The 19,415-nt window shown below is 35.8% G+C and overlaps 2 protein-coding genes across 8 annotated transcripts in view; one reads left to right on the top strand and one right to left on the bottom strand.

The window, feature by feature from the left end:
• Positions 1-2,387, bottom strand: part of LOC113118226 (thromboxane-A synthase-like) — a 56,981-nt gene extending 54,594 nt beyond the window's left edge. The window contains exon 1 of one of the 2 annotated variants that reach the window (XM_026287253.1): positions 2,297-2,387. In XM_026287253.1, coding sequence (XP_026143038.1) covers positions 2,297-2,358 — 62 coding nt within the window. In that variant the 5' untranslated portion in view covers positions 2,359-2,387. The remainder of the gene's footprint in view (positions 1-2,296) is intronic. The other variant, XM_026287255.1, reaches the window with a different exon arrangement.
• A 1,037-nt stretch (positions 2,388-3,424) lies between these two features.
• The window catches only part of LOC113118225 (homeodomain-interacting protein kinase 2-like), an 89,461-nt gene continuing 73,470 nt past the window's right edge, over positions 3,425-19,415 (top strand). For 2 of the 6 annotated variants that reach the window (XM_026287252.1, XM_026287248.1), the window contains exon 1: positions 3,425-3,807. In XM_026287252.1, coding sequence (XP_026143037.1) covers positions 3,789-3,807 — 19 coding nt within the window. In that variant the 5' untranslated portion in view covers positions 3,425-3,788. Of the gene's footprint in view, positions 3,808-3,888; positions 3,909-5,377; positions 5,447-19,415 lie in introns of all 6 variants that reach the window. The other 4 variants (XM_026287250.1, XM_026287251.1, XM_026287249.1 and 1 more) reach the window with 4 other exon arrangements.

The following is a 19,415-nucleotide window of genomic DNA, read 5'->3' as shown; positions in this document are numbered from 1 at the left end:
TTAATTACATTAGTTAACATGAACTAACAATGAACAAAAAAAACAACATCTAAAGCATTTATTAATCTTAGATATTATTATTATTAAAATCAGCAGTTGTATCTTATAAGGTCTAATGTTAAAACGGTTTAATAATTTCTGTAACAAATGCATCATTCATTGTTAGTTTATGTTGGTTAATACATTAACTAATGTTAACTAATGGAAACTTTTGGTAAAGTATTATCCTAAAAAAGGATAATTTAACATGCACTCATTAATTTTGGCACTTGATTAACACACAACAAACTCACTAACTAAAAGAAACACTTAGAATGGGATTTATGTGGATTGTGTTGCTAACTGCATGGAGCGTCACAAAAGTTTATTGTAATAATGCAACAGTGGAATTTTAAACCTGACTAGTCTCTTCTGCTGGCAAACAACAACAACAAAAAAAAACAGATAAAGCATGAAAACTTCAGTGTGACTTCATTTACTTTTCCTACTGCTGAAACTGCAAAAAAAATGAGTGTAAAGCAAGCAACAAATAAACAAATGAAGTTTTGTCATTAAAAAAACAAACAAAAAAATTATATATATATATATATATATATATATATATATATATATATATATATATATATATATATATATATATATAAAAGAGACCAGTTTCTTTACTTCAAGTGCAAAAACATAGCAACTCCCCAGAAAACCAGAGATGCCTTTGCAACCAACAACTACCTTAGAACTGTGACAGCGATTTCTTAATTTGCAAGCATCACTCACATTTTCTGCATAAATATCTAGTTAAACAGAATGAAATCCTTCATGAAGTTGGAAGCACTACCCTGTGACACTTGACCCATTCACCTCACCTACATTTTCAGTTAAGTTAAATAAAAAAAATGTAAATGGTTAACTAGCTTCAACAAGCTGAAATGATCAAAAACAACTGTCAAAAGAAATACTTCTAAAAACTTTACAATTATAAGAACTATACATTTTTTACAGTCCTGTTTTACAAAAGGAACAGAAACTACATGCAGCAAAAAACAAACAAACAACTAAACACACACACACACACACACACACTGTATACTCAATTATACAGCAGTAGAAAGATGAACCCTTTTACATTATTATAAACCGAATACAACTAGTTTCAATTAGCTAATGCCAACAAACAAACAAAAAAACAAACAAACAAAAAAAACTGATTTCTTCCTTCTTATTTGCACAGTTCACTGCTTCTGTTTGTACATGTTTGATGCTCTACTGTTTACACTTGTCACATCTGGTTTCATGACTCCTCTGACATCTCTCAAAATCCCCAAAACAGGCTCTTGATTGTGGACAAGAGGCCTTGATATGAATTTTCATCATTGACATTGTAAAGATGCTCTTTCGTGTCAGTGTGGAGGTACAGTAAATCTCTAAGGAGATTTAAGCTAAAAAAAAAAACCTTCCAGCCCACACCAGCTAAAGGTAAGAACGCTTACACTACACTACTTCTGTTAACGCTGTTTAATGCTTACATTTTGTGAACAGTTAAGTTGGAAGTTCTTGGCTTTAGCAATCATGTTGGTGAGCATGGCTGACATTATATTACCAATAACTGTTAGTCTGAGAGCATGTAAGGACATCTAGCTGTGTGCAAAAGGGCAAATCACATACAATTTCACAATAATGCAAGATAAAATTTTAACAGATAATGCAGACATTATGCATGACTCTCAGTGATTCATACTTTATCATATTAATCAGAATATAAGCTTAGACAAATATCCCACGCTTGCGTACTTGATCACAAAGTAAAGATCAGAACTATAAGAAATTATAATCACTTCAAAGAATATATTAGCATAACCTTATTTGAGTGAAAAGTTCGTCACATAATCAAAAAAAAAAGTTTTCTTTTTTTTTAAGAACCAGACTAACCAGTCTAACCAGTCATTCTACTAATATTTGATTTCTGTTACATGCATACTACTGTATATAATTGTGAACCTCTCCGAAAAATTAAAGTTAAGATTGTTTATAATTTAGACTGCTGTCAACACTGATTTAACTGTTTTACTATCAGCCTACACACGAAGAATAAGTTCAATACGATGCTCTCTATGTCATGTCACCTTTCCCCTCTTGCTTTGTAACAGAAACCGTACAAAAGTTTACATAATAAAAAGAACGAGCAGCGATCATCATGCCCTCTGCAAATAATCTGCTGTTGTTTGAGTAAATCTGGGACGTTACAATGTTATGAAAGGTTTAGATTATACTAATAGTAAAATGATATAAACAGTGCGCTTACCCTGTGTTTGACAGCAACTGCTTGCGACGACACTGAGGCGTGCTGGAAAATGTAGTTTTCATGCGGCAAAAAAAAAAAAAAAAAACCACGCAATGACTTGTGGTACTTGTAGTTTGCACTGAAAGCTAGCCGGGGACCACACACAAGAATTGTAGCCTACAGTCCTTTATTTGAATATAGTAATAACAATACAAATGAAGTAATAGCCTACTATTTAATATTTTGTGTCAGTTTGTTTATTTGCCACAGATACAGTAGCTACAGTAGCCACATTGTTTTGTAAAGAAAAAACATGACCTCTTGAAGATTACTGTTTTATTTTTTGTTTGGTACTGGATAACATAAGTCTCTCTCTGTAATCTACTTTTTTGAATTTTTTATTGCGTTAACTGTAATAAACATACAATGATATGCTTAAGCCTATGCACTGTATGTGTATATGCTATGATATACACAACTTCGCATAACGCTATGTTAAACAGATCACTCTTTTCAATATAAGTAATATTTCTACACTTCCTACACTAGTTTTACGTCAGTCATAATTTTTAAATCTGTAAAGAATTCTGAAACACAATGTTACTTTATGCAGATTAAATTTGCCAAGCAAAATTAACAATTTATACTCTCATCAACTGTGGGAAAAACAATTACCTTTTTTCTGATGAATCATATATTAATAATAATAATAATAATAATAATAATAATAATAATAATAATAATAATAAACGTTATTGTTACTTTTTTTTAAAAAACGATGAATTGTTCAGTTTTCTTAAATATTCTTTATAATTTATTTATTAATGTTTACAGTGGAATCACTGAAACTTGATGTGGGCATGCATGGTATCAAGGCAAAACTAAGTTTTTTGACATGTAGCCTACTATCTTAAAAATTCCTCGGATGCATATGCCATGGTAATATTTCATTAACATATAACACCCTCACTGCAAGATGGGGACATCGCAGTAAGAAAGTAATAAATGTAATATCAATAGTATTTTGACAGAACTAACGTTAGCTGTTTGCAGAACAGCAGTGAGCCCGATCGAGTAGATCGTCGTTTGATTTAGAGGCCCAATTCAACATGATCGGTTACCTCGTCGTTCGATTACAACGCAAAGTCGCTCCGTTCGCTCGCTCGTTTCTCTCATTGCAACTTTTGCAGGCACTCACTCCACAGTCATGATCACCAGCTGAAGCCAAGACCTGCAATTTGGCTCTTTTTTAGAGCCAAACCAGGATCGATACCCGTGGAATTAAGTTGCAGAGATCCTTTTTTTTCATGACGCACCGCGGGCCGATCATCAAATTGAAATTCTGGATGTGATTTTTCATTCTTTTATCCTTTTTCTCTCCCTGATGAACTGGGTTAGTAATGCAGGAGACAGCAGCGATTCTGTCCGCGGCTCAAGATGGCAGATTTTTATTGAGTTGTGAGCAGTGCTGTCGCTTGATTTTTTGCCATGAATAACAGAAATCCTTGCACCGATGGCCCCTGTATACGAAGGTAAGATCTAGAGCCCTTACGAGGGTGAAATTAATGTCAGACCTGCACATAATTGACTAACATTATTCACTCTCTCCGCAGAGAGACCGTCGGGTCCTGAGGTTCAGTACCAATCTGTTACTTGTCTCAGAGAGGATGCATTTGTTAAATTAGTATTAATTATGAAATCTTATCTTGATGTGCTATCAGTTAGTTGTTGTGTTCGTCCAGGTCTATTCTGGATTTTGACTAAAATGTATTTGAACCCGCAAACCTCCGTTTCATTGTGTAATGCTGTCTGTTCCCCTTAATGGTTATTTTTATAGACTGTTAGTGCAAAATAACACAGTTTTATAATCGATTGCTGTATATTCTGCATGCTTATAAGATATATTAAATTATGGATCTAAATATCTATACAAAACTGAAAGTGTATATGAAGCAAACAGTCAGTATACAGATAAAGCTTGATGGGAATTGCGTTTACTAATTTCTCGTTTCTCTATTATGTGACTTGTTATTCTGTTGATGCTGCATAATATATGTTGTAATGATTTGGCGTGATTTAGACTAACTTATACACTGCAGTGTTAAGGTGACTCATGAATGCTTTATAGAGAATATAGTGAATCCATAGCAGAGTTTTTACTGTCTTGGCATTTTTTTGTTCTCTGTGAGGGGTAAAATCGATTCATCAACAGCCTAAAAAGCTGGTTTTGTTCTCCAGAGAGCATGCAGAGGTCGCTTACGGGGTTATTTCACCCCAAAATGAATTCTGTCATCATTTGCTCACCTAAACCTCTTGGACTGACTGAGATTTTGGACAGCATGTTAGTGACTGACAGTCTTAGTCACTTTCGCTGCATGCAAAATGAAAGCGAACAGTGATTGAGATTGACATCTTTCCAGGCGCACAGGTTTGGAATGACGTGAGGGAGTGTAAATGATGACAGATTTGACATTTTTGGATGAATTATCTCTTCATGGCTCGTGCCTCCAAACCACATGCTGCCAGTTTTTGGCCATCATAGGTGCACATGCAGCTTTTTGGAGCGCTACGTGTGCCTTCAGTGCTTTGAAATGTAAGGTTTTCAGACACAGCCTTTAGTTGTGGTTGAGTTTGATTTCAGATTGAGGTTGAGTCCTATCCTGGTTGGATGTATAGTTCATAATTTGGACAAATATGAAGCAATGCATGTGTGCGACAGTGACTCAAATGTCAGCGGTACCATGCCAGCCTCAGACAGCTGAAGGTTTGCATTTGTCTTTATTTAATTTTTTCAGTATTTCAGATTGATAAACCATGCTCCCTCTACTGGTGATAGAAAACTCCACCTTTTTTTGTCTTTAAGATTATTTGCACAGAAATGAATAAGCATTACTTTTTAGGGTTTGCCTTATGAAGGCAAGTTGAAAACATGCAAACCTTTACTCCCAGTTCTACAACTTTCTTAGTTGATTAGATGATAGATGATCTTAGATGGATGCTAGATAGATTCATCTGGTGGAACTGTAACATTTGAAGACCCTCAATGGAACCTTATGGGACATCCAAAGACCCACTTGTTTTAGCTTTCGTGTGACTTTCGAGGTTTGCTCTGGCTGTCGTATAAACCGCATCTCCATTGGGGACGTTCACTATAATCCCAAACAAAACCAAGTGAGTTTATTTATGAAACAATCTGTAGGACTTAAGCCTAATTGTTTAGTCGAACAGTGATGTGCATGAGGTATAACGAGAGATTTGTCATTTGGAAGTAGTTAATGAAGTAGAAACGACATTGTTCTGGTGGTTTCTCTTTCTCTGCTCTTCCTTATTATAGATGTGTGTGCTCAAGCTGGAAATGTGGGGCAGCATCACACATTTCCTTTACTGTCCATATGTCTTGTGTGATATTTATGAATGCAATTATGTAGTTTTCACACTTCAGATGGCTGGTTTATGCAGAAATGTGTTTCTTATGGTGCTTATCTCTCCTTGTTTCACTTGTAGAGTTGTTTTCATTGCATTACAAAAGCTAGACATTTTAATATGGTGGTGGTTTTGTCATTATCTTACAAAGGCCTAATAATTTGTTGCTTTTTGTGGTTTGAGCAATATAACGCCAGTGTATGTAAACGCACATTAAAACTAGATTAAATGTCTGGGCATGCTTGTTTAGCATTTATTTACAGACGACTCTGCTCATCTCATGGCTGTCAGATGTGTGTATTGTGGCGCTAAGGCACATGCACGCTGTGTTCAGCTCTTTTCAAAAGCTGGAGGAAAAGACCTTTCGGTTGGTGAATAAATATCTGTTACTGCTCCAGTTTAGGGTACAGACTGTCTGTGGAGACGTTTGTAATGCCAGTCCATAGTGAGAGCTCTTTGTTGTAGCCTTTTCCCCTGCACTGATGTGTCTTTGTGGAGCGCTGTGGTGCAGGCCCAACGCTCTGGCTCAATCCCATATGGAAGAGTAATCTGGGGCCAGAGGAGTGTTGGCTCCTGGCCTCGTAACCCACACTGACATGTTGATAAATGCCTGATGTGAGGACCAGGACAACCTGTCTCTACAGCAGAAGGAAGCTAATTTTTAGCTTTGGAATGCTGGAGATGGAAAGACACCTTGAGTCAGGCCTGAGTCCTTCCGTTTATTGTTTTTCCTCTTTATATTTAGGGGTCACTCATGTGTGCCAAGTATTAATATTGTTTACAGTATGCTTAATCTTTAAAGGAATAGTTATTAAAAATTAAAATTACATTATTATTTATTCACCCTCATGCTGTTGCAAGACTGTACGACTTACTTTCTTCCCTGGAACATTGAAGGTCGAGTGTTTCACAGTTAAACATTAAATATACCGTACTGTTCAATAGGTTGATGTCAGTAAATTACAATTTTTATTTAGCAAGGAGACATTGAATGAACAAAAACCTTTAAACATTTCAAATATATTTAATTGTGAACTTTTTATTCCTATTTATATTATATTTAAATCTATTATAATGGATAATGGTTATTTCAAATTATAATAATTTTTTTACAATATTACTTTTTATGCATTTTTTATCAAATAAATGCATTCTTGTTGAGCATAAGAGGCCTCTTTTAGAAATGTATCTTCAAGCTTTTGAGATTAACCAAAGAAACCAAATAGAAAAAGCACCCTCAAACTGGTCCGTAGGACTTCTCCATTATATTCCAACCCTTCTGAAACCATCTTTTAAGAACCAGTATAATTGTCTAATCTGTACGATTAGTTGTTCTCTGACCTGTAGATGATCTCTCCCAACTGTTTTTGCTTTTCAGACCTTTGGAAACCTTCTTGGTTCCCCTGAGTTTGAGTTCACTCCACCATCTCCACTTGATGAGCTTCTGCGTCATAAATTGAATAAAGCAACTTTTCCAAACATGTTTTGGTGTTGAGGTTGATTGATTGTCCCTAACTGATCTTAACCCATGGCTAAGGTCCAGGGTCATTGCAAGTTGAGAATTGCAGGAAAATCTATAAGTTTGGAGGTCATCGCCCCTGAGTGAGTTTACATTGTTGCCCCCCTCAATCAAGAGGAAGTGCTTCCTTGCGAGGACATTGAAGCATTGTGACACTGTTTGGCAGACAGACAAATGCCTGGTTCTCATAGCCATCCACGTTCGAAAACCACAATGGCTGTCCAGGTCATTGGTCACTCTGGAAATAGTCTTTTCCAGCGCATTATCCTCACTGGACTCTTCGCCTCACCGTGGGTCAATGAATGAACCGCAGGCCTACTGAATGTGATTATGCTGTCCACATCTTGTGTTCCTTTGAAGCCTGAGGGACATTTGAGCTCTCAGAACCTCAGTGGGGAAATGGCTCACAGGTGTGCTATGGTGCCCAAGGGAAAAGAATTGTGGGAAATGGGGGTTGGTTAGTTAATGGGGTCTGTCCTACTGACAGAAACCAAAAGTGCAGGGGAAAATGGGGCTTTGTTACTGTCCACGGTGAGCTCATTCATTTTTATAGGTGTTTATTTTGCCTGTGAAATGCACCACTTTTTGCATGTTTGGATTGAAACTGAAACTGAAACATGCAATATCAGTGCATTGATTAATTGATCCAAGATTTAAAAAAAATCGCTAATCTTTATAAACCCTCAGGCGTTTGCTGTATGGCACAACTGCTAGTGAACAAGCTCAATATTCCAACACCATCTCATAATGTGTCTCTCTCATTATCAATAAATGACTGTCTGAGAAAGACGTTGTTAATGGCAAACGTATTTATAAATGAAATCCAGATAGGAGTAATAAAAGTAAAGTCATTTGCACTCTGTGTAAGGCTGTAATTATCTTCAAAGCTCAACAAGTATGAAATATAAACACAGTGGATGTTTTGGTGTAGCATGTTTTTCTCATTAAGTGATTTATGTGGATGCTTGTCACAGCGACGCTGACCTCTAGAAGTCTCACAGAGCGAAACTGTCCAATGAAGTAAACAGTGTTAAATGTGATGGCTTTCAATATTTCTTTCATCTCTTTTATTATAAAAACAAACTTTGAATCCTTATTAATTCACCATTGTAAACCTCTGTATGTCTCGGAAGTTGTTCATTTGTAAAAGTGTTTACATTTTAGATGCTATCAGTATGTTGGTATTGTATGTTTTGTTGTCTGTGCAAACATATGGAAATGCATGTTTGCTACAGTTGGAGTAGAGAATTTAAGAAAAAAATTAGGGCTGTAAAAGTTATAATTTATTTAATATTGTAATTTTTTTTATATGAATTACTGAATTTTAAACAATAATACTAATAAGAATTTTTCAATCATAACAGCGTTGCCTTAGTATTATTTACATACGAATTATATTTTCATTAGTAGCACTATTTATTAAGATTTTTATATTTTCTGTTTTAACTTTAAGTTGAAGTAATTTTAAAGGCGTTTTGTCATTTCTATTAGTTTCAGTCTTAGTTTCAGTAATTTAGTAATAGTAATTTATACTTTCATCATATTTTATTCCAGTTGGTCTGGAACATAAGTTTAGCGTACTGAAATTTATTTCAGTACAAAGAAATAAATTAGAATTCAATGTTTTCCTTCATGTTTATGAATCCACCTGTACTTTAATAATTGTAGAAAAAAAGATAAACAACGTTAAATTTAGGCTAATTATTTAATTACTTATTTCTGTGTTTTAGTAATTACTGTGGTTTTAGAGTAATGTCTATATAAAAACATATTTATTTTGAAACCACTTTAGAAACAAGATTTCATGCTTTTATATTTTTTCTCACATAGTCCAAATGGATTTTTAATAATATATAGCTATTTTTATTTTTTATCTTTGTTATTTTTAATAATACAAGGATCATCACATTGCACTGACTATCTTTGTCTTCAAGTTCTGCTCTCTACATCCCCTCTCGGACACCACAGCACATGACCTACAGGCTACATAATGGGACTTTATTATTTCATAATTAGCCTGTTTGCTGTGCTCATTTTGTCTTGCGTAATAATTTATGTAACTCCCAGTTTTAATGACTAATTTGCGGTTCTCTATTTGTGTACGTTTTGGCATGACTGCCAACAATTAGTCCGCTATAAGGTTCCGTGGAGAGCCTTGCCAGTGATGTTAGTCCGAGAGCTCTCGCCACATGCGCGGTACTCCGGGGTAGGTGAGTTCAGCATTGATTCGCAGCCATGCGGAAACAGAAGGATCCAGCTGCAAGCCTCTCTGTTTGTTTCGTGGTGCGGGCGTCAGATATGATGCAGCACCAAGGACATTTTCAGACAATGCTGAGTGTCATACCTTTCTACACCCACACTTATCCCGCAGAACTAATGCATTCTGGGATACATTGCGTGTTTACACGGTAAACAAAAGGGTTGCATTTAGTTGCCAGGCTGTGTCAACATATGGTCACTTAGTGAGGTAAATAAGCAGCAATGAAAATGCAAAGGGAATCCGATGGGAATGGCAAGGAAATCAAGTCATTTTTGTTTCAAAACATCACAAATAGGCCTGTTTTGACTCATTCTGCCAGGTCTGGTGGATGTGCTTTTTTTCGTAAAGGGTGGGGGTCCAACTGGCATGTTTCCTTTGATCAGATATGAGAGGATCAGTTCACGCTGGGGTCTCTCCCAGCTACATTCTTCCACCAACAAAGGGAAATGAAAGGGGGCTTTTTTTCACAGCCGCTGGATTTGCGGGGCTGTAATCACATGGCAATTACTCCTTCATGAAGGGCACCATTCATTTCGCCTTCACACCTATGGTTACCAGCACCAGGGTTCATATCACCAGCCACTGACTGATGGAATTCAGCTGCTTTTGTGCAATGCAATCCTGCTCATGCCTACGTCTCAGGGCATCATTTATGACTTTTAGTAAAATGCACAAGTGCAAGTGGTTGATGACACGGGTAGCTTTGGTTTAACTTGAGCTGAAACATTTGGAGTAGAAACAATTTTCTCTCAGGAATTGCTAAATTTCTAACAACAATTGGCAAATGGCAAGAAATACATTGAATTAACCATTGTGCTATGCTAAAAAAAAAAAACTTAAAACCTAATTTGATGTTCCCAGTCAAATATGAGCTTGTAAGTCTTATTATGACCGTATCTTGTATTCAGTCTTGTTCAAAACTTTTCTTTCAATTAACATAGGTTTTGTATTTCTTTTGGAACTGATTGATCATAGGTCTTATTGATCTGAGCGTTCCTCAGTTTTTGAGTGAAAAACAACATGATTTGTGGATAATTTCACTCAGAAGCTGTGGTGCAAATACAAAACCAATTGTAAGAAAACAAGCTGTTTATCTATCTCGGGAACAACAGAGTTATCAGTTTTGAGGGGAATTTGTACTGTACCCTTTGCGAGCAGACTTTATAGGTTTTGATCCAATGTTTTAACTTGCATTTTTAGATAGAAAAAATCCTCTCTGGGCCAAATTGACCAGAAAAACAGAAATGATAGTTAGTTGTAAAAATCTTTTGTACTCCTATAATCTTTGAAGAAATCTTTTTTTTGTGTGTGTGTGTGTGTACTTGGAGATATAACATGGTCTTGTGTGCTCATTTCTGTAATGTGGGTTACTGTGCATGTGCATACATGGATGAAACCGGGGGTTAAACTGGCATACAAAGCATTCATTGGTCTTTCAGCATGCCCTCCCCCTCCCTGTTCTGTCCATGCCATGCCAGCCTGCTGAAAGCACATTGTCTATGCCCTATATAATCCTATTGTTGTCAAGAAACCCCCATAAATTGGGCCAATTGGCCTGACGAGGCCCAGCCTGCTTTATCAGGGTAATGTACAGTACAGACAGATTAGCTTTGTCCACAAACATCTCATAGTTAGACCCCAACATAATATTAATCAACTGATCAGCTTGATGTATATCTTTCCTCTTATCACTAGGACTTTCTAAACAATGACTTTGCGATTTTAAAAATGTTTTAAAAGGAATATTTTCACTGTAAATAATAATGCAAAGTCTAAATATACCCGAAAACAAACTGTTTATTTTATTTTATTTAATGTTTTAATCACTTTTTAAAATTACTTTAAGTGCTTTAATATATATTTTTGTTTAACATTTTATTATTATTATTTGTTTTTACTTTTTTCATGTTTACTAAAAATAATACTTTCTTTTAACAATGTAAGATAGATATATATATTTTTTTTTAAACATTAAATGTAATTAAACAAATTTAATCTTAGTAGTAAATAAAACATTATTCGATTTTTCTTCACGGTATGTATGTATGTCTCAGTCTTTCTCCATATTATTTAAGCATTTCTTGAAGACAATATAGTCAGGAGAATAGAGAAGAAGAACAACAGCCCTGAGAGAGATGTTTTCAATAAGTCTCTTCAAAATGGTCACTTCCCACCCTCTCATTCTCGTGTTTTATGCCTCATGTACTGAACACGGCAGACAGTGCTGCAGGTAAAACTTTCCCCACACAGTCAGTCATTGTGGGGTTTGGCCGCCCAGCCCAACTGTGGGCTCTTCACAGATGGCTGCAGGTTTCGTGACACGCTTGGCTGATAACCAAAGGACTTCAAAGCCCCAGACAGCCAGAACAGAGCTGAGAGAGTCTGCCCCACTTTTTGATGTGTGCCTGGAGGAGTGAGAAAGGGACACTGGCGCCCCGACAGACCAGAGCACTCTTAAGAGCCGGAGATGAGCGGCCCCTTTGCCCCTTAATGAGCTCTGCTCGAAAACCAATCATGCTCACACACAGGTCCTCTTTGTCAAGGAAGCCTGTTCAGTTAACGGTAGACTCTAGTTAAACGAGTAAAGCTCTGATTGGCAACTTTTTAAAACTAATCTTCACTTTCAAGTCACTCTTTGAATTCAAAGCACTGTAAAGGTTGTGAGACGGTCTTAAAGATAGCTCAACCAAAAATGGAAATTGCCCCCTCCAAAAAAAGAATAAATAAATTTAATTGACGAAAATAATGGTAGCACTTTATTTTAAGGACCAATTATCACTATTAGGTAGCTGTTTATTATCATTCATATTACTAGCATACTGGCCATTTATTGATACTCATAAAGCAAATATGAATCCCTTATTCTGCATGACCATATTTTAGATCAGACCCCATACCTAAACTTATCAACTATCTAATTCCTAATTAATAGTGAATGTGTTCCCTATTCTGAAGAGTTACCAAAACATATTGAGACCATTTAGTATAATAAAGCAATTTATACACAACTATTCAAAATTTTAGGGCAAGATTTTATCAATGTTAATTAAGAAGGCCTATGCTCAAGGCTGCATTTATTTGATTGAAAATACAACAAAACAATAATGTTATCTTATAAAATGGCTGTATTTTATTTTAATATTTTAGAAATATAATTTAATCCTGTGATTTCTTATCATCAACGTTAAAAACAGTTGATATTTTTGTGTAAAATAATTCAATTTTACATTTGCATTTATTTTAAATGTTTTGTAACATTATAAATGTCTCAACTTTCATTTTTGATTAATTGTATGCATTATAACAGAACAATACATATATATAAGTTAAATAAATGTATGCATTTAGCAGACACTTTTATCATAAGCAACATGTGTTCCCTGGGAATCGAACCCACAACCTTTTGCGCTGCTAACGCAATGCTCTACCACTGTATATGCTCTCTATGAGCTGACCTATTGTTTAACACACACTCCAGAGAACAGCGAGGGAAAGGGAGGCTGATGATGGATGCTGTATCCTACATCCTCTCCTCTGCTGGGGTGCATCTTGCGATTTCTTGGAGGTTAATAATTGAAAGGTTGCTGGTGGGTTGTTGGCAGGGTGTAGTTGTGCGTAGGCTGTAACCTTCTTGTGTGTGAGACGCCATCCCCTCTTTCAAGATCAATGACAAATGCGGGCCTGCCCTCCCCTCTGCATATCCCTTGACCGGTCAGAGCAGCTCGACGCTCCCGGAGCCCAGAAAATCTCGGTCTCCTTCCTCGCTCCGTCTCCAAGAAAGGCCAAATGCCGACCTTTTGCTATGAAAGCATGGCCTGTGCCATTTCTGGGATTGTTGTTTTTACTTTGCAAACTTTATTACTGTGAACACGACATAGCAAGAGCGTGAGGTAGAAAGAGGTCGAGGTGGATGGAAGCTGATACAACTGGGTGCATACTGAGCGTCAACACTGGGACTCGTTCCCTCGTGTGCTCCGGATCCTGTTTATTTTAGGCTGGACACCCTTTTTCATGTGTCTTGAAAGTCCGTGTTGCCTTTGGTGTCACAGGCTGGCTGACTGATTAGAGGCTTCTCTCTTTGAGGAGTACGACAGCAGAATGTCTCTATCCGTGAATCCCTTTGGGAAAGTGCTGCAGGGATGTTATAACCTCGAACTCAGCTCATGGACAAGACAAGTCCAGTCAATAATATATACATCCCCTTTCTACTTTCAGTAAGAATGTGAGTCACATGTTGTGGGGGCCCAGAGCACTTAGAATTCAGCCTTGAAAAAAAAGACAAGACAAGAATGAGCTAAATAAAGTAGTTTTATATTTATATATTTATATATATTGGTACCATTTCAGTTATCAGCTGATATTAGAAATATTAAAATGTATGGTAAATATTTTATTTTAAATAGTGCGTGCTCATTTCACTTATTTATACATTTAGACACTCACCATTAAACTTTAAAAACACTTATCATTTAATAACACCGTTAAATGCAATCTTTAGCCAATTTTAGAGTGAATTTCCATTGTTGAATATCCATTGATCCATTGGTACATTACATTTGTAATGTTGTGATGTCTTGATTCACTTGTGATACAATAATGATACAATGACTAATACATTTTAGGATTTTTTATTTATTTATTTTTAATAATTTTCAGCTTTATCAGCCAGTGTTATTTTAGTATTATTTATATATTAATACATACTATAGTATTTACAAAATCAATGTTAGTTTTAGTTAACACAGTTATCAGCTTAGTAGTATTTTATTGCTGGGAACCAATCAGCATGAACATTCTGTTAAACATCTGCTCCTTTCTGGTGCTGTGCAAGAAGGAAAGTCACAGGTTTGGAATGAGATGAGCGTGATTAAATGACAGAATGTTCGTTTTGGGCTGAACTGTCCCTTTAAGCTGTGTGTTTGTGTGAGTGGCAGTTTGGCGCTGTGGCCTGAAATGTCTCATGTGGGTGACACTGCTAAGGCCATGCGCCTGAACTCTGTTGCATTTGAGAATGGAGGATACATACACACTCACACACATACACGCACACAATAGTCTCATACTGAAGAGAAAGCAAGGAACGGGTGTGTTGAATGCTTATCACAATCAGACACATGGACAGTGTGTGTGTGTGTGTGTGTGTGTACAGTATGTCCGTCAGACCTTCACCGGTGTCAGTGCTGATCCTCTTCTACAGCCCTGCCCTCCTGCAGCCAGCCAGCATTCAAAAACAAACATGTTTTGGAAACAGCTCTCTAAAGCTCGCCATTGGCTGCCAGGCAGACTGATCGGGTCTGACTGGTTCCTTAGCACTTCACTATGATCTGATCCTGAGAGACGCCTCTGCTCAGATATATTTTAATATGTCTGAGAATCTCAGAAGGTTTATGTTTCCCTGTGTTTGCCCAAGCATGAAACAAATGACAGAGCCGTCATAGATATACATATTAGCATAATGAATGCCACAGACAGCACTAAAGGGCCTCCCATATAATGCAGGCAAAGAGCTATCAAAAGAGATATGACAGAAACATTACTGTGTGTTCTGTCTTGGGTGTTTGTGTCATTTTGTATTCCTTATTTTCACCAATGAAATGTGGGTTTCCTAGGCAACTGATTGGTCTTAAGGAACATAACATTCACGTTTTAAAAGCTTTCCATCCATCCATTCTTTGGATCTTTTGTAGGAATGTAGGTTGAAGCTTCACATAAACTGATAAAATTGTGTCCATCCAAACGTGTGTGTGTGTGTGCTAGAATAATTAACGCATGATTTTTGTGAATGTTAAAAGAATCATGTTTGATTAATGCATGATTGGTGCTGATTGGTCACCTGGCTTTGAGTTGTTAATGACTGTGAGCTAGCATGTTGTTGTCTGGATTTGACTTTTTAGAATTTGAGTCACATGACAGTAATGAAGGTTTGGTCCTCCTAGAAGCTTTCTTCTGAAGGTCATGAGTCTCATGACCCTTGTTGGGTGACTCTCACCCTCATGGGTGACAACTTAAAGGAACACTCCACCGTTTTTTGTGCTTCGCCTGTGCTTCCCCATAATATAGTCCCAAGTCAATATCTGCCTAGGAAATCGCCTAGTGTTAATCTGGATCGCTATTTGTACTCGTTGTGAATACGCAGGCCACAAGAAGTAATTAGGTGTTTTTTTTTTAATTTTTTGATCACTTTTACTCCGGCCATGCTAGCTGGCAACAAAGGATTCCATTCATTGTGCTAAGCTAAGCTAACGCCGACCCAGTCAAACTAAAACAATGCATGCACTGACACAAAAATGCATTTGCCCACCTAAATGTAGGAAATAATGTGAATAAGCCCTATTTCAAAAACGGTGGAGTGTTCCTTTAATAGATTTACACTGTAAAAAACTAAAATAATAATAAAAGTGCAGCAACAATTTCTACTGATTTGAATGCAGTTAAAACTATTGATTTAATAAAGCAGAGAAGTTAAGGAAGAGCCCACAAGTTATTAAGAGAGACAATAAATAAAAGAATTGTATTATGAATTATATCTCAACTGGAAGGATTGCTTTAAAATTAAATAAAAATTATAAGTACATTTAAAGGACCAAAAATTGTTCCCTTGAAGAATCCACCCATATGCATGTGTATTTATTCAGATTCCTTTGAAGGTAATTAAAGAAAAACCATGTAAAAGCCATTAGAAATTCTCTAGCTTTTATTAGTTACTTTGGCTTCATATAAAGGTCATAAACGGAATAAAAAAATCATAGCCCATATATAAACTCATTTATCATCATATATTTAAAACCAATAGACAGACTCTGATGGAGTCACTGATGACATTCTTTTGAAACTTATTGTTGTGCAGTGTGTGTGTGTGTGTGTGTGTGTGTGTGTGTACGTGTTCCAGTTTTGTTCTTTTGTTCTGTCCAAGCCTGTAATTTCATTCTTGCCTCCCCAGAAAATGTCAGCCCGTCCAGTAATCAGATTACTCATAGTTTATGGCTTTTGCTGAGGTATTAATATGTTGTATATGTTGTTCACTTATCACTAGCGTCAGTGGCTGGCAGGACTCCAGGCTTTGTTTATGGAGCTCTCAGCACCGCTGGGCTACAGAACATCATTTGTGACTCAAAGTCAACATGAAACTGTGTTCACAAACCATTTAACTCCCGTAATGTGATGTATGATGAATGGAAAAAATGTAGAACAGGACTTGACTTTATCCATCAGGAATTGATTGGATTGTGTGTCTAGGACGTGATTTGAATGATGGGGTTGAACAAAATAACTTGGTACCTTTGGAAAAAGGCTTCATGTCAGTTGAAAAGGAAAGATGAAATATGCACCAGTGAATAGTTAATATTAAGACCAGGAATGTAAATAATTTTGATTTCATGTTGACTTAAAGGGATAGTTCATCATTTGTATGATGAAAAACCTGTATGAATTTCTGTCTTCTTTTGAACACAAAAGAAGGTTTTTGAAGAATGTCTGGAACCAAACTGTTGCCGGTAGCCATTGACTGATATAGTATTTTTCTTCCCTTCTATGGAAGTCAATGGCTACCAGCAAATGTTTGCTTACCGACATTCTTCAAAAACCTTCTTTTGTGTTCAACAGAAATGGTTTGGAACAACATGAGAGAGAGTAAATGATGACAGATTTTTCAGTTTTGGGTGAACTATCCCTTTAAAGGGATTATATTATTAACCTTTGTACAATTATTTATTAACCCCCCCCCCCCCACACACACACACACACATCATGTTAGTCTTTTTTGTATCATAAACCGTCATACACTGAAAAATAATTATTGGTCTAGAAACCATTTTCACTTAAAAATGGTTACAAACAATTACAAAGAAATGGCGAGTAACACATTGAATCAAACATTACATTTCAAAGTAAAAAAAAAATGAAATAGTATAATTTTTGTGAAACATACTCCAGTAATCTAAAGTTTTATTTACAGTAAACTTTGAAAAATCCTTTTTTAAAAGAGTAATTTAGTTTTACGTGACTGTTTTCCTTCTCCATTATGAGCTTGATTAAACAGGCTGTTTTTCTACTGTATCTTTAAGACTTCTCTATGTAAATAACATCCATTATGATTGTCTAACATCAGTGTACCAGCATAGTTCAATAAGACTAAATACTCAAGTGACATTGTTAAGTAAACACGGATGAACATGTTACTTGAATATGACTCTGAATGAACTGTTTTGAGTTTTTACAGTCTGAGTTGACAGGAGAATGCATTTTGTTATCCTGTAATCTTTTTTTCCATGATATTTTCCCTTTATTTTAGTCCCTTAGCCTTAGTTCTTCCCATCATTCCATACAAGTTTGTGCCGTTGGGTTATAAAGGTCTACCACACACACACACACACACTCTTTCTCCCCGGAATGTGATGTATTTGCAGGAAGAACCAGTCATAATGTATCCTGAAGAGCTGGCGTGTGAGGACTTTGGCTTATTAGCCGTGTCTGTTTATCTCTGGTATTCTCCAGAACCGTCATTTGTGTAAAGATTATACTTGATGGAAACCACAAACTGAACCGGCGTATGACAGATGTCCAGAATTCCAGAAAATCTTGTTAAAATAACACAAAAGAGCAAATGCTTTTGTGAACCACTGCTTTTTCCCAATGCTGTATTCACTTTGATAACTCTTGAATTCAGAATGAGCTTCTTTTGTTAATTTCGAGGCCGCTTTTAACTTGTTTTGTGGTTAAGAACAGTTGTTTTATCAGGGTAGAAAATCACTTTAGTCATTGGGGCACCACATTTATCTGTGCTTTGAGCGCCACAACTGCAGGATGTTCTCTGCATGTGTGTGTGTGTGTGTGTTGTCTGCTCTCGGTGTGTGAATCTTGTTTCATCTGTGCCTGGCTTGGCTTTGTGGTTGGACTCTGGCATGTTGCTCAGGTCTTGTTTTTTTGAAGTGCCAACAGTGCAGCAAAAACCTGCAAAACACACTTTCACAAGTACTCTGGCGCACACACACACACACCGCAACAAACTACAAAATCACTCATGGTTTGTTATTGTTCCTCAGAGATTCTAATCAAGAGTGCCAAATAAAATAAAGCATATTTAATCAACATAATTAAAGCATTCCAAATTTTGCCTGTCACTGTTTTATTAGTGGGGCTGGCGAATGCTAGTCGATGTTGTGTTACTGTAATGGTCTGATAACAGAGCTGTACAGGTTACTTTTAATCAGGTGCTTGTCCTTAAACAGCCGTCGTCTTAGTTTTAATTCTCTCGAAGGGAAGAGAGTTAGTCAGCTGCTCTTGAAGCTTTAAAGTAGCTACTGTGAGCTCCTTTCTACACTTCAATAAGAACATTATTTTGAGCCTGTTCTGTTGCTTATAATAAATAAATTGTGGGGGAGTCCTTGTTATTATGATAGTAGTAAAAGTATTTTTTTTTACTATTGATTAATTTATTATTTCATTTTTCTTCTATTTATTATATATTTATTTGTTCTTATTTTTCTATTTTACTTTTCTAAACTTTTTATATTTATTATATTTATTACTATTCGTATTAGTAGTAGTAGTAATATTATCGATTATTTTATACTATTTAATAAATAGTATCATGTTATTTATTTTTTTAAAATTTTTAATATTTATTAATATTTTTTATTATTTTATTGTTGATTTATTATAAAAAAAATTACATTTCTACTAACTGTTGAAGCTGACTATTTATTTTTATTATTATTGGAAAAAGTAGTATTAATGTAGCATTGCTTTTTATTTATTCAGCTTATATTTTTATTAATTATATTTTACTAGCAGTTATGTTTGACTGATGTTAATATTATTATTATAAGTAGTAGTAGTTTTTTAATCTATTTTATTTAATATTTATTTATAAAATGTATCGTTTATGATTACATTTGTTGATTATATTTTTCTAGCTGTTATATTTTGTTGTACTTAGT

The sequence above is a fragment of the Carassius auratus genome, chromosome 18 (genome assembly GCF_003368295.1).
Source record: "Carassius auratus strain Wakin chromosome 18, ASM336829v1, whole genome shotgun sequence".
Lineage (NCBI taxonomy): Eukaryota > Metazoa > Chordata > Actinopteri > Cypriniformes > Cyprinidae > Carassius > Carassius auratus.
Note: the sequence above shows the minus strand (reverse complement) of the source record. Positions and strands in the feature narration are given on the sequence as shown.